Source organism: Procambarus clarkii, chromosome 16 (assembly GCF_040958095.1).
Source record: "Procambarus clarkii isolate CNS0578487 chromosome 16, FALCON_Pclarkii_2.0, whole genome shotgun sequence".
NCBI lineage: Eukaryota > Metazoa > Arthropoda > Malacostraca > Decapoda > Cambaridae > Procambarus > Procambarus clarkii.
Window position 1 is genome coordinate 17,924,722 of NC_091165.1, and position 15,502 is coordinate 17,940,223.

Below are 15,502 nucleotides of genomic sequence, written 5' to 3' on the forward strand. Positions count from 1 at the left end.
GTTATATATATTTCTCAGTTTTTCTCACTGGAATGTTTGTATCCAACTCACGTTTATGATACCATGGCATGTTGAAGACCAGCTTGTTTCCGTTTCGCTGCGAAAGTTTTCGGTCATGGTGGATTTTAGGCCCCATTTTCGTGCAATATGGAACATCAGGTGTGTGATGCGTGTTGTAGCGTGCATTGCTGTGCTAGTTCATCTACCAGACTATTGAAGAGCACTCCACAGTGTTCCGGGACCCGTTCTATGTATATGTTGCAACCTTCTGACAGGTGTTCGTGGAGAAGCTGTAGGAACGGCTGGACGAGCTCTTTGCATGTTTTTGAGTAATATGTGAGGGCTTGGATTACAGTTTTGGAGTCGCTGCAGACTGTATATTCCCCAGCTGGTTGCGTGGTTATTATTGCTGGAACTTGAGTACAAACAAAGCATACAAGTTTGCCGTGAATATTGACAGCTGGCTTGGAGTAGTCGCCATCCCAGCTTGAAGTGGAACTACGGTATCCTCACAGTGCTGGTAACAGGCGCGTCACCGTTGTTCACGATGCTGCCAGGTCCATCTCTGTCCAACCTGTCCTTTGTGGTGGTGACGGGGCACCACATTTTAATCGTGGAGGCGACTATAGATGTTTTAGGAGTTAGGTAATGCCAGGGACGAGAGGAGTGGGGGGGGGGGGGGAGTGGAAAAACAAGTTGAGTTAGCAGTTTTCGAAAATAAATTTGGATTGGTTTGGGTAAACACCTGCCTGGTGATTGACAGTAAGGGGGGGGGGGAGGAGGTGATAGGAAGTCATCATAGGGAAGGTGATGGGTATCAGCGTTAGTGAGGGCACTGAGGAGAGTGCCATAGTGTTGGGGAGGTGATGGTGCAGGAGTCAGAGTGTCGTAGAGGAGGTAGTGACTGAGATACAGTGAAGGAGTGAAGGAGAGAGTGTGAGAGAGGAGGTAGTGAGTGAGACACAGTGCAGGAGAGAGAGTGAGAGAGGAGGTAGTGACTGAGACACAGTGAAGGAGAGAGTGTGAGAGAGGAGGTAGTGACTGAGACACAGTGAAGGAGAGAGTGTGAGAGAGGAGGTAGTGACTGAGACACAGTGAAGGAGAGAGTGTGAGAGAGGAGGTAGTGACTGAGACACAGTGAAGGAGAGAGTGTGAGAGAGGAGGTAGTGACTGAGACACAGTGAAGGAGAGAGTGTGAGGGAGGAGGTAGTGACTGAGACACAGTGAAGGAGAGAGTGTGAGAGAGGAGGTAGTGACTGAGACACAGTGAAGGAGAGAGTGTGAGAGAGGAGGTAGTGACTGAGACACAGTGAAGGAGAGAGTGTGAGAGAGGAGGTAGTGACTGAGACACAGTGAAGGAGAGAGTGTGAGAGAGGAGGTAGTGACTGAGACACAGTGAAGGAGAGAGTGTGAGAGAGGAGGTAGTGACTGAGACACAGTGAAGGAGAGAGTGTGAGAGAGGAGGTAGTGACTGAGACACAGTGAAGGAGAGAGTGTGAGAGAGGAGGTAGTGACTGAGACACAGTGAAGGAGAGAGTGTGAGAGAGGAGGTAGTGAGTGAGACACAGTGAAGGAGAGAGTGTGAGAGAGGAGGTAGTGACTGAGACACAGTGAAGGAGAGAGTGTGAGAGAGGAGGTAGTGACTGAGACACAGTGAAGGAGAGAGTGAGAGAGAGGAGGTAGTGACTGAGACACAGTGAAGGAGAGAGTGTGAGAGAGGAGGTAGTGACTGAGACACAGTGCAGGAGAGAGTGAGAGAGGAGGTAGTGACTGAGACACAGTGCAGGAGAGAGTGTGAGAGGAAGTAGTGACTGAGACACAGTGCAGGAGAGAGTGAGAGAGGAGGTAGTGACTGAGACACAGTGAAGGAGAGTGTGAGAGAGGAGGTAGTGACTGAGACACAGTGAAGGAGAGAGAGTGAGAGAGGAGGTAGTGACTGAGACACAGTGAAGGAGAGAGTGTGAGAGAGGAGGTAGTGAGTGAGACACAGTGAAGGAGAGAGTGTGAGAGAGGAGGTAGTGACTGAGATACAGTGCAGGAGTGAAGGAGAGAGGAGGTAGTGACTGAGACACAGTGCAGGAGAGAGTGAGAGAGGAGGTAGTGACTGAGACACAGTGAAGGAGAGAGTGTGAGAGAGGAGGTAGTGACTGAGATACAGTGCAGGAGTGAAGGAGAGAGGAGGTAGTGACTGAGACACAGTGAAGGAGAGAGTGTGAGAGAGGAGGTAGTGACTGAGACACAGTGAAGGAGAGTGTGAGAGAGGAGGTAGTGAGTGAGACACAGTGAAGGAGAGAGTGTGAGAGGAGGTAGTGACTGAGATACAGTGCAGGAGTGAAGGAGAGAGGAGGTAGTGACTGAGACACAGTGCAGGAGAGAGTGAGAGAGGAGGTAGTGAGTGAGACACAGTGAAGGAGAGAGTGTGAGAGAGGAGGTAGTGACTGAGACACAGTGAAGGAGAGAGTGTGAGAGAGGAGGTAGCGACTGAGACACAGTGCAGGAGAGAGTGTGAGAGAGGAGGTAGTGACTGAGACACAGTGAAGGAGAGAGTGTGAGAGGAGGTAGTGACTGAGATACAGTGCAGGAGTGAAGGAGAGAGTGTGAGAGAGGAGGTAGTGACTGAGACACAGTGAAGGAGAGAGTGAGAGAGGAGGTAGTGAGTGAGACACAGTGAAGGAGAGAGTGTGAGAGAGGAGGTAGGGAGTGAGAACATCACCTCCGAACAATACACAACGCAACACAATGTCGTTATGACATCCCCATTATCTGCGGTGTTCAGTTCCCGCAGACACTGCCGCCACCAAGCCAATACTAACATGGCCACTATATAGTAGCAATAATGATGATACTTATACTAATATTAATAATGAACAAATCCAACCGAACCCTTGAGGAGGGTTCGAACCCTCACTAATGCTCCTGTTGGATTTGTTCATTGATATATCACGTCAATGTTAATTATCTGTGTAATAATAATAATAAAAATAATAATAATAATAATAATAATAATATTATTATTATTATTATTATTATTATTATTATTATTAATATTATTAAGAATATAGTGAGTGGGTAAAAGGAGGTGGAAAGAGACCTTGAGGGCAAGACGAGGTGTGAAGACGCTGGTCCCGCTCAGGTGACGCATGGCGATGCTCTCTTCACCTACACCCTCACTCCCTCTCCTCACCCCCCCCCCCCCCCACACACACACGCGCGTGTGTGTGTGTGTGTGTGCTACTAAATTTTCATCCAAGGTGGAGGTACCTTAAGGTTTCATCCAAGACGCCACCATGATTCACACGCACACACACACAAGTGTGTGTGTGTGTGTACTCACCTAGTTGTGCTTGTGGAAGTTGAGCTTTGGCTCTTTGGTCCCGCCTCTCAACCGTCAATCAACTAATGTACAGATTCCTGAGCCTACTGTGGTCTATCATATGTACCTTTGAAACTGTGTATGGAGTCAGCCTCCACCACATCACTGCCTAATGCATTCCATCTGTTAACTATTCTGATACAGATTTTTTTTATATAATGTCTCTGTGGCTCATCTGGGTACTAAGTTTCCACCTGTGTCCCCTTGTTTGTGTCCGTCCCGTGCTGAAGAGTTTGTCTTTGTCCACCCTGTCAATTCCCCTGAGAATTTTGTAGGTGGTTATCATGTCTTCCCTTACTCTTCTGTTTTCCAGGGATGTGAGGCTCAGCTCCTTTAGCCTTTCCTCGTAGCTCATACCTCTCAGTTCCGGGACGAGTCTGGTGGCACACCTCTGAATCTTCTCTAACTTTGTCTTGTGTTTAACTAGGTATGGACTCCAGGCTGGAGCTGCATACTCCAGGATTGGTCCTACATAAGTGGTATACAGGGTCCTGAACGATCCCTTACACAAGTTTCTAAAGGCAGTTCTTATCTTGGTCTGTCTAGCATATGCCGCTGATGATATCTTTTTGATGTGGGCCTCTGGGGACAGGTTCGGTGTGATATCAACCCCGGGATATTTCTCTCTATTTGACTCTTGCAGGATTTCACCTAACAAATGGTATCTTGTGTTCCGCCTTCTGCTCCCTTCGCCTAATTTCATTATTTTACACTTTCCTGAGTCGAACTTTAGTAGCCATTTTCTAGACCATTCCTCCAGTTTGGCAAGGTCGTCCTGTAGTCTCTATCTTCATCTTTCTTGATTCTTTCCTTCAGCCTCAGCAAACATTGAGAGGAATGAGTCTATACCCTCTGGAAGGTCATTTACATATATTAAAAACAGGATGAGTCCAATTACAGAGCCCTGTGGAACCCCGCTGGTGACATCTCGCCACTCTGATGTCTCCCTCTCACAATTACTCGCTGTTTCCTGTTGCTTAGATATTCCCTTATCCACTGGAGTACCTTACCTTTTACTCCTGCCTGTTGCTCCAACTTTTGTATCAGCCTTTTGTGAGGTACTATACCAAAGGCTTTCTGGCAGCCAAAAAAAATGCAATCTGCCCATCCTTCTCTTTCTTGCCTAATTTATGTTGCTTGGTCATAGAATTCTATTAGGCCTGTGAGGCACGATTTACCATCTCTGAACCCATGCTGGTGGTGTGTTACAAAGCTGTTTCCCTCCAGATGCTCTACGAGCCTTTTCCTTTGTGTATATGTGTGTGTGTGTGTGTGTGTGTGTGTGTGTGTGTGTGTGTGTGTGTGTGTGTGTGTGTGTGTGTGTGTGTGTGTGTGTGTGTGTGTGTGGAGTGCAACTATGACTACACATAGTTAAGGCTCCCTCACAGTACTGGAGGAAGTGCGGGTGTGTATGAAGGGTGTAGAGATGGAGGAGCTGTACCAGAGGCCAGAGACCAGACATTACCAGGGTGCTGGAACACGTCCAATAGGGCATCACCGCAAGTAATTTATGAAAAGCCTTGTTTCTGTACCGTGAAGAGTTTGTTATGAGGGAGGCGAGAGCAGGTACCAAACATGTCGGCAGAGAAGCCGTTTGGCCAGCTGAAGAAGGTAGGATAGTCGGTGTTGACCAAGACAAGGGAGGTCGACACCGGTCAACAAGCAAGTCATGGATGTGTCTCCTCATGGTTTAGACGAGTCACCAGTCAGCGACATGTATGAGTCAGGTTCCAGTCGACGGCATACACGAGTAAGTTCACTAATAACTGGTAAGAGTGTTAATCGAAGGCTTAATCCATTAAGCTTAGCTCAGCTTACAGCCCCAGTTTCAGTATATACAGCCCCTCTCCTCTATATACGTAAGTCTCCTTCAAGGAAGTTGCGTCATCAACCCAGCCTCAATCTGTGGCCGTCCTCAAGCCAGCCTCAAGCTGTGGCCGTCCTCAAGCCAGCCTCAAGCTGCTGCCGTCCTCAACCCAGCCTCAAGCTGCTGCCGTTCTCAACCCAGCCTCAATCTGTGGCCGTCCTCAACCCAGCCTCAAGCTGCTGCCGTCCTCAACCCAGCCTCAAGCTGCTGCCGTCCTCAACCCAGCCTCAAGCTGCTGCCGTTCTCAACCCAGCCTCAAGCTGCTGCCGTCCTCAACCCAGCCTCAAGCTGCTGCCGTCCTCAACCCAGCCTCAAGCTGCTGCCGTCCTCAACCCAGCCTCAAGCTGCTGCCGTCCTCAACCCAGCCTCAAGCTGCTGCCGTCCTCAACCCAGCCTCAAGCTGCTGCCGTCCTCAACCCAGCCTCAAGCTGCTGCCGTCCTCAACCCAGCCTCAAGCTGCTGCCGTCATCAACCCAGCCTCAAGCTGCTGCCGTCCTCAACCCAGCCTCAAGCTGCTGCCGTCCTCAACCCAGCCTCAAGCTGCTGCCGTCCTCAACACAGCCTCAAGCTGCTGCCGTCCTCAACCCAGCCTCAAGCTGCTGCCGTCCTCAACCCAGCCTCAAGCTGCTGCCGTCCTCAACCCAGCCTCAAGCTGCTGCCGTCCTCAACCCAGCCTCAAGCTGCTGCCGTCCTCAACCCAGCCTCAAGCTGCTGCCGTCCTCAACCCAGCCTCAAGCTGCTGCCGTCATCAACCCAGCCTCAAGCTGCTGCCGTCCTCAACCCAGCCTCAAGCTGTGGCCGTCCTCAACCCAGCCTCAAGCTGCTGCCGTCCTCAACCCAGCCTCAAGCTGCTGCCGTCCTCAACCCAGCCTCAAGCTGCTGCCGTCCTCAACCCAGCCTCAAGCTGCTGCCGTCCTCAACCCAGCCTCAAGCTGCTGCCGTCCTCAACCCAGCCTCAAGCTGCTGCCGTCCTCAACTCAGCCTCAAGCTGCTGCCGTCATCAACCCAGCCTCAAGCTCCTGCCGTCCTCAACCCAGCCTCAAGCTGCTGCCGTCATCAACCCAGCCTCAAGCTGCTGCCGTCATCAACCCAGCCTCAAGCTGCTGCCGTCCTCAACTCAGCCTCAAGCTGCTGCCGTCCTCAACCCAGCCTCAAGCTGCTGCCGTCCTCAACCCAGCCTCAAGCTGCTGCCGTCCTCAACTCAGCCTCAAGCTGCTGCCGTCCTCAACCCAGCCTCAAGCTGCTGCCGTCCTCAACCCAGCCTCAAGCTGCTGCCGTCCTCAACCCAGCCTCAAGCTGCTGCCGTCCTCAACCCAGCCTCAAGCTGCTGCCGTCATCAACCCAGCCTCAAGCTGCTGCCGTCCTCAACCCAGCCTCAAGCTGCTGCCGTCCTCAACCCAGCCTCAAGCTGCTGCCGTCCTCAACACAGCCTCAAGCTGCTGCCGTCCTCAACCCAGCCTCAAGCTGCTGCCGTCCTCAACCCAGCCTCAAGCTGCTGCCGTCATCAACCCAGCCTCAAGCTGCTGCCGTCCTCAACTCAGCCTCAAGCTGCTGCCGTCCTCAACTCAGCCTCAAGCTGCTGCCGTCATCAACCCAGCCTCAAGCTGCTGCCGTCCTCAACCCAGCCTCAAGCTGCTGCCGTCATCAACCCAGCCTCAAGCTGCTGCCGTCCTCAACCCAGCCTCAAGCTGCTGCCGTATTCAACTCAGCCTCAAGCTGCTGCCGTCCTCAACCCAGCCTCAAGCTGCTGCCGTCCTCAACCCAGCCTCAAGCTGCTGCCGTCCTCAACCCAGCCTCAAGCTGCTGCCGTCCTCAACCCAGCCTCAAGCTGCACTCGACCAAGTCGCGCCTCACTCTTATTGTCTTATCAAAAACGTTTTCTCTAATATAATATAAATGATTTTTTTTTGCATAGTTAGGCCTAGGATAGGCTTGTTATTATTTTAATTAAATTTATTTAAATTTAGAATTTAAAATAAATAAATAGATTTATTTTAATTAACTTTATTAAACACATGAATGGCAGCGGGCGTCCGAGGGCTGATTCACCAAACATTTACGCAGCTGCCTACGAACCTCTACATCTTGTCCCAACTCTGGCAGCTTTGCTGACATATTTGAACCAGTTTGGTGGGCTCCGAGGCACCGGGAGGCCGCTTATTATAACAACAACATTTGACTGGGAAGTTTCGATGCTCGTAAATTGTCGAATAAAATGTAAACAAAGCCGCCAAAGTTTGCGAAAAGATTTAGAGGTTCGTCAGTAAATGCTTGCGGAATCCTGACTCTGGTCTGTGTTTACACACGAGCATTGCGCATGAAACGCAGCCTCGTGCAAATAGATACCATCGTTTGCTAAAAACATGACGTCCCTCCTAGTCTTTGAATAGGTTATATGGCCAAACCACGCCACATAATATAAAGGAATAACGACGTTTCGGTGCGTCCAGGACCATTATCAAGTCGGACGGATGGACCGAAACGTCGTTCCTTCATTATGTGATGATGGGTTGGTCATCGTACCTTCAGCCCCGTTATTGTGACTCATCGTCTGCAATAGCGTAGGTGGTTTATTTATGTTGACAATTAGTCGTTTTTTAATTATGTGGAAAAAGTAGCATTTAGAGTGGAGCTATTTCGTCCCACAACATTTTCATAGTTGCAACACTGTGTATTGCAACATGGCAGCTTTAGAACAAGTCTATCATCAGTGTGTTGCACTTGTATTGACCCGGGGCTTGGAGGAGTCCAGGCCCCAGGTGACGGAATGACACCTGCCAGGCGCACACACATACACGCGCGAGCGCGCGTGCACTCGTTTGCAACGAGATTTGTCCAAGAATTGTACTCACCTAGTTGTGTTTGCGGGGGTTGAGCTTTGCTCTTTCGGCCCGCCTCTCAACTGTCAATCAACTGTTTACTAACAACTTTTTTTTCACACACCACACACACACACATTGTGAGGGATTAGGTGTGAAGAAGAGACTGAAGGAACTAAACCTGTCGACGCTAGAAAGGAGAGAGAGAGAGAGAGAGAGAGAGAGAGAGAGAGAGAGAGAGAGAGAGAGAGAGGAGACATGATACATAGGTATAAAATACTTAAGGTGGAGTGACAGGCTGGGAATAAAAGGAAATGTTTGCAATGAATACCAATAGAACAAGGTTGCTCGGATGGAAGTTTTTTCAGTGCTTTGTAATATATTTTCTGAGAGAGGGGGAGAGGGTAGGGGGGATGGCGGGAAAGATGGATAGGCGGAGAACAGAGGAGATGGTGGGAGGAAGGTGAGAGCGGGGTAGGCGAGAGAGGAGATTGGGAGAGATGGTGGAGAGGAGAGGTGAATTATCCAGCTTTGTTCAGTTGATGAAGAATGACTGTGTTAGGTATACAACGAGACATTACAGGACTAAAGTGGTATTTGTGTCAAACGCATTCCTTCACCACCTAAACGTTTCCGCCTTTTTGGGGGAGGGGGGGGGGGGCGCATGCTCACCACTACATAGGGTCGGAAGAGAATTGGTGAGATTTAATTAAATTTGGTTAATAAAGTTGGGATATATTTTGGTAGTTTTAAACATACTGGAGTGAACGATATTGAAGAAAATACAGAATAGAACCAGTGAAGAGCAGGGGTGCCATGGGCACAATCAGAGAACACTGTATAAACATCAGAGGTCCGCGGTTGTTCAACGTCTTACCAGCGAGTATAAGAAATATTGCCGGAACAACCGTGAACATCTTCAAGATAAAACTAAATAGTTTTCTTCAAGAAGTGCCGGACCAACCGGGCTGTTTTGGGTATGTGGGCCTGTAGGCCGCTACAAGCAACAGCCTGATGGACCAAACTCTCACAAGTCTAACCTGGATCCGGCCCGGGCTTGGGGAGTATATAAGAACTCCCATAACCCCATTCAGGTACAATCCAGGTAGCGCCTGGCCGGTAGCATTGTATAGCACCAAGCTGTGTTGTGACCGTGTATGTAAGCAGTTTATAGTGTTCTCGGCCAATACATAGACGCTCTCATAAGGTTACGATAATCTACATCCAGGAAGATCCTATATCATATACTCCACTGACATGTTGGTATATCATATACTCCAGTGACATGTTGGTATATCATATACTCCAGTGACATGTTGGTATATCATATACTCCAGTGACATGTTGGTATATGACAGCTGCTCAAAAGCTGAGTCTGGAGCATTTGCGAAGCTTTCTCGCCCGTCAAGTGTCCGTTCCCAGCTTCGTCTAGATTACCTTGCTAAGAACATATTGAGTTAAGTTCTTCACCCATGCCTAAGCGTCTTAATTCTCAGAGACAAATAAATGAGAGTGAGGAAGGTTGATGTTCACATGTCAAATGTTTCAATATATTAAAGCCCATGGAAACTACTTCACATTTACATATATGTATATATATTTATATATATTTACATATGTGAGGGAGCCGGTCGGCAGAGCGGACAGCACGCTGGACTTGTGATCCTGTGGTCCTGGGTTCGATCCCGGGCGCCGGCGAGAAACAATGGGCAGAGTTTCTTTCACCCTATGCCCCTGTTACCTAGCAGTAAAATAGGTACCTGGGTGTTAGTCAGCTGTCACGGGCTGCTTCCTGGGGGTGGAGGCCTGGTCGAGGACCGGGCAGCGGGGACACTAAAGCCCCGATATCATCTCAAGATAACCTCAAGATGTGTGAAGGGCCAAAGATAGCGAGCATGAACTGGTTCATCTACCGTATGACTAAACTGTCCGGCGAGGTAATTTAGCGTCCATTATTAAGTGCGAGGAAGATGTCCTGGACGTGACTGTATGAGGCGCTAAAACTGGTCTAGACGAGTCTGTCTTAAGCCAATGAATATGAAAGAGTCGGATCAAAACATGTATAAATGTACGTCTGTCTGTCTGTCTAAAACTGTAAAGTGGAATTTGTTAATGTGGAGCTCAAGGCCGCGCCCCCAGCGTGGTTGGTGGCTCCTAACAGGAGAATGTGTATGCACACGCACACAAGACGTTAGTATGTGCACACTCATGCACACTCAAGATACTAGTGTGTGACAAACACGCACACACAAGACACTAGTTCATGCACACTCAAGATACTAGTGTGTGACAAACACGCACACACAAGACACTAGTTCATGCACACTCAAGATACTAGTGTGTGACACACACGCACACACACACTATTGTCTAGTAACACTAGTGACACACTAGTAACAGTTGAAAGGCGGGACCAAAGAGCCAGAGCTCAACCCCCGCAAAGCACAACTAGGTGAGTAAACACACACACAAACCAGCCAATAGTTTAAAAGATGGGGAAAAGAAGCTAAAATTAGCCATAAACCGCTAAACAAAGAATAACAAGTATGACCATTTTAAGACAAATGGCAAGTTATGACATTTTTAGAACAAACACGAAACATTTTTACATCCACACAAGACTAGTGGGCGTCTCCCTCACTAACCACTCACCTGCCAACCACGTAACGGCAGTCACAATGTAACATGTTACATCCACACAAGACTAGTGGGCGTCTCCCTCACTAACCACTCACCTGCCAACCACGTAACGGCAGTCACAATGTAACATGTTACAACCTATATTAATACTGCCTTTTCCAATCAAAAAAAGCTTCTCTGTTAGTCTAATTAGTGTAATTGACTAATTAGAACATTGAGTAACTTACTGAATAAATAGCAATTAAACCAACTAGCTAATTATATTTGTTAAACGTACTGGCTAACTCACCACCGTACTCATTTTCTAGTTCAGGCAACTAATTCATTAACTAGTTAACTAATTAACTTATTGTTAATCAGCTGAGCAGCTAAATAACAAATCACTCAGCCAATTGAATAGTTGATAGAGGAAGCAGCTAATTACTCGTCTGTTTTCTCACCGGCTCTAATACCAAACCACCAAAGTAGACTAACTGCCTTTTCACATGATTTTTCAAACCACCAATAACAAAAATTGCAAGCCAAAAAAAAAAAACAATTAACCACCAAATAAACTTGTTCAGAAACTCACGAGTCGTCCAGCTAACTGCATAAGCAGTTAAACACAACTATACAACAATTAAAAAAATGAATATATAAGCAACAAAACTATTCACCAAGCCAGTGGAGCGCAGAGCCGATCCATCAGACAGCCAGTGGGGGGTGCAACCTATCCATTCATCAGTGTGGTCATCTAATTCTTTCAACTGGGCGCCAAGTCATGTAGGAACCTCAGGGAATGACATTGCAATCTAGGCTCCAAAACTGGCAACTTGACATTTAGACATTTACATTCCAAAGAGTCTAGCAACGATTACGACTATAATTAGCGATAGAGCAATGCAGTTGCACAGTGAACATCACACAGCAGCAGCAACATTATCCGCAAGATGGTGCAACAATCCAACCAACTATACATGACTTATTTTGTTTCATTCGGGAACATGATCTAACACAGTGTAGAGTTACAAGCCATATCAGATTGCAACAGTGTAGAAGTTGTTAAACTCATTGCATGTTGCATATAAACACCCATTCACCGCCTAAGTCAGTAACACTGGGTGTTAAAGAGAGTTAGAGTAATGAGATTAGTAATGAGTAATGAGAGAGTAATGAGTAATGCGAGTTAGAGAGAGTAACGGGTGAGTAACACTTAGTGAGCCAGTCAGAGGCTTAGGGACCGCTCAGGTAGATAACGGTCAGTGGGGGCTGGCCTATCCAGTCATCAGTCAGTGGGGGCTGGCCTATCCATTCATCAGTCAGTGGGGGCTGGCCTATCCAGTCATCAGTCAGTGGGGGCTGGCTTATCCATTCAACAGTGGGGGCTGGCCTGTCCATTCATCAGTCAGTGGGGGCTGGCCTATCCAGTCATCAGTCAGTGGGGGCTGGCCTATCCAGTCATCAGCCAGTGGGGGCTGGCCTATCCAGTCATCAGTCAGTGGGGGCTGGCCTATCCATTCATCAGTCAGTGGGGGCTGGCCTATCCATTCATCAGTCAGTGGGGGCTGGCCTATCCATTCATCAGTCAGTGGGGGCTGGCCTATCCATTCATCAGCCAGTGGGGGCTGGCCTATCCAGTCATCAGTCAGTGGGGGCTGGCCTATCCATTCATCAGTCAGTGGGGGCTGGCCTATCCATTCATCAGCCAGTGGGGGCTGGCCTATCCAGTCATCAGTCAGTGGGGGCTGGCCTATCCATTCATCAGTCAGTGGGGGCTGGCCTATCCAGTCATCAGCCAGTGGGGGCTGGCCTATCCAGTCATCAGTCAGTGGGGGCTGGCCTATCCATTTACCTAACATACTATATGTGTAAAGGAAGAAATGTATATGTTTATCACTCAGAATGTTCGGCAATATATTTATTGTTTGTGATGTGTGTCTATATATGTATGAACACGTTGTACTGAACGGGGTGAGAATAGCTTAAGCTACCTCATCCTTTTGTGTGTATTTTATCAATAAACTTTCGATTTCAATTTCAATTTCAAATCCATTTACCAGCTGAACGCCAAGTTTAATTGCATAATTTTGGCGAAATGTTGAACATTCGTGTTCACTATGACATCTGCGCGGAATTCGGCAATTTGTTTTAGCTTTCTATAACCGTGGGAGGTTGGGTGGGGGGGGGGTGAACCGGTGGGGAGGGTTGGGGGGGTAACTCATGGGTAAGGGAGTGGAGGAGGGGGGAGGGGTAACGCTAGGGTAAAGGATTTTTTTTGGAGTAAAGAGGATGGAGAGGCATAGGTGAAGGGAAGTATAGAAGTGGGAAACACAGTGAGAGGTATGAAAGCAGGCGGGCTGTCCGCCTTGCTGACACGATATGTGGGTGTTGGCAGCTAAGCTAAGCTGGCTCCCTCTTGTCAGGGAGCTGTGAGTGTGTGAGAGGTTCTTCACATGTGTTTCACCATATATGGATGTCCATAGATGAATACTGTGTAGCATTCATGTATACACACTCCGATGCTTCCACACATGTTATTCTGTTTAAGGCTCTTTATATAATTATTATTATTTATTGACTTATATATGTGTACGTATACATATTCACATATACACACACACACATATATATATATATATATATATATATATATATATATATATATATATATATATATATATATATATATATATATATATATATATATATATACATATACATACATACATATACACATACATATGCGTAGTTTTTTTTAAGTATTGGGGGGAGGGATTTCTGGTCAGTATCTCATCTGGGGATTATATACTGTGGGGCGGGGTTTTCATCTAGTGAATCGAGGCTCTTGGGCCACCAGCTGTGGGAGCGGGGCGTCTCATCCTGGAGTAATCTTTCAAACATTGGGTCCTCTAACATTTCGATGGTGTTCCACACCCTGATGGCTTGGTGCTGCAGTCTGATGTTTAGTGGCTGTATGTTCAGGAGTTCATGGAGCTCCTGTATTGTCTGATCATATGGTGGACGGTGTTTTGCTGCTCTCCTTAGCGCCTTATTTTGTACTGCTTGCAGTTTCTGCATGTTAGTTTTCTTTAAGGTGTGTAGTGGTACTGGGGGCTACTCTAAATGCGGCCGAACTAGAGCCTTATATGGGTGTATCTGTATGCTTGTAAACTAGGTAGGGGATGGTGTGGGGGTAACTCTAGGGTAAGGGAGGGGAGGGTTAGGGGTAACACTAGGGTAAAGGATGGGGGGGAGGGGTAACTCTAGGGTAAGGGAGGGGAGGGTTAGGGGTAACACTAGGGTAAAGGATGGGGGGGAGGGGTAACTCTAGGGTAAGGGAGGGGAGGGTTAGGGGTAACACTAGGGTAAAGGATGCTGGGGGGGGGTAACTCTAGGGTAAGGTGTAAAACAGTTAGGGTATGAGCCGCTAGGAATGTCAAGCAGGGAAGGGAGGATCTTAGGTCATAGAGGTCAAGAGCTTGACGTTTGCCTTTCGTCAAGCTCTCCTCAGGCCAGGCTCGGTAAAGCGGCGGCCGTCCACCAAGACGCATCCATCACATGCTGTCGTAGATAAGGCGGGTCCCGAAGGTTGAAGATTGTGGATTCATTGTATTGAAAACGGTTTAATAGCGATATTACAACTCATCAGAATTGCCTAATATATCAGTCCGTCTTGGTAAACAATGGCCAAATGCACCTTTACAACCCCCAAACTCTCGGGTAATAAAAACGTAACACTTTACACACCACTTACAAAGTTTACTTTTGAATTCTTTCAGAACAGTGCTTCGCTCACTTCCTGTGTTCGAATCGAACAATTAAATGCTTTTTCCACGTACTGCAATTCAGCCCGTCCTAATAAACAAGGACCCAAGAGTCCATTCCATGCATCCGCCAAACCCGCTGTTTATAAATGAAAAACGGTTTACACACGACTAACAACTGATGACGTTCGAACATTTCCGGAACAAGTGCTTCGCTGACGACTTTTATTCGAACCACAACGCTGTAAATGCTTCACCCACGTACTACTAATACAAATAATCGCTAACAGAACCTAAACACCTAACCTAACCTATGCCTATATATGCACAATATGCTAATATATTATAATATTAAATTATATATGAGAAACGTTCTGTTTTGAATGAACAGCATGTTAAAATTGATGAATTGGTCTGTGGGGGTCGACCTCTGGATGGAATGGACTTGGTCCGAGGACGGGTTGGGCCCGGGACAGGCTCCCATGCAGAGTGTCTTTGTTTACGTGTTTGTGTCCAGTTTACCTGGTGTGTTATGGCAAGGTTTGTGTTGATCTGTGAGAGTGATGCCTGGTCTTAAACACCCACCCTCACTACGGCGCACATACCATGCTCGGAAACGACAACAGTTATTAAAGAACAAAATACTGGAGTAATATACAGAAGCACAATATACTGAAACAGCGGGTTTGGCGGGTGCATGGAATGGACTTTGGCCTTTCTTTATGAGGACGGGCTGGCATCAGTGAGAAAATCCGTAGTAGCCGTGATGAGGATTCGAATGTATGCAGTTTGAACCCTCATCACGGCTCAACGGATTTTCTCATTTATGCAGTCACGTTAGTGGGATTTCTCTTGGTGTAATAACAATAATAATAATAAAAATTATTATTATTATTATTATTATTATTATTATTATTATTATTATTATTATTATTATTATTATTAAGAGAGGTAGAGGAGAGGATGAGAGAGAGTGGGAAGGTATAGTATGAGCCAGACAATGCTTCACAAGACTCACCTCTGAGTTCGTCAGCCCTGACGTAGTGGATGGGACCTTCCT

The 15,502-nt window shown here is 47.4% G+C and overlaps 1 protein-coding gene across 1 annotated transcript in view; it reads right to left on the minus strand.

The window, feature by feature from the left end:
* The window catches only part of LOC123760090 (U-scoloptoxin(16)-Er9a), a gene marked incomplete at its 5' end in the record, with an annotated part of 131,732 nt that extends 116,230 nt beyond the window's left edge, over positions 1-15,502 (minus strand). The window contains 1 exon segment of the mRNA XM_045745556.2: positions 15,461-15,502. Coding sequence (XP_045601512.1) covers positions 15,461-15,502 — 42 coding nt within the window.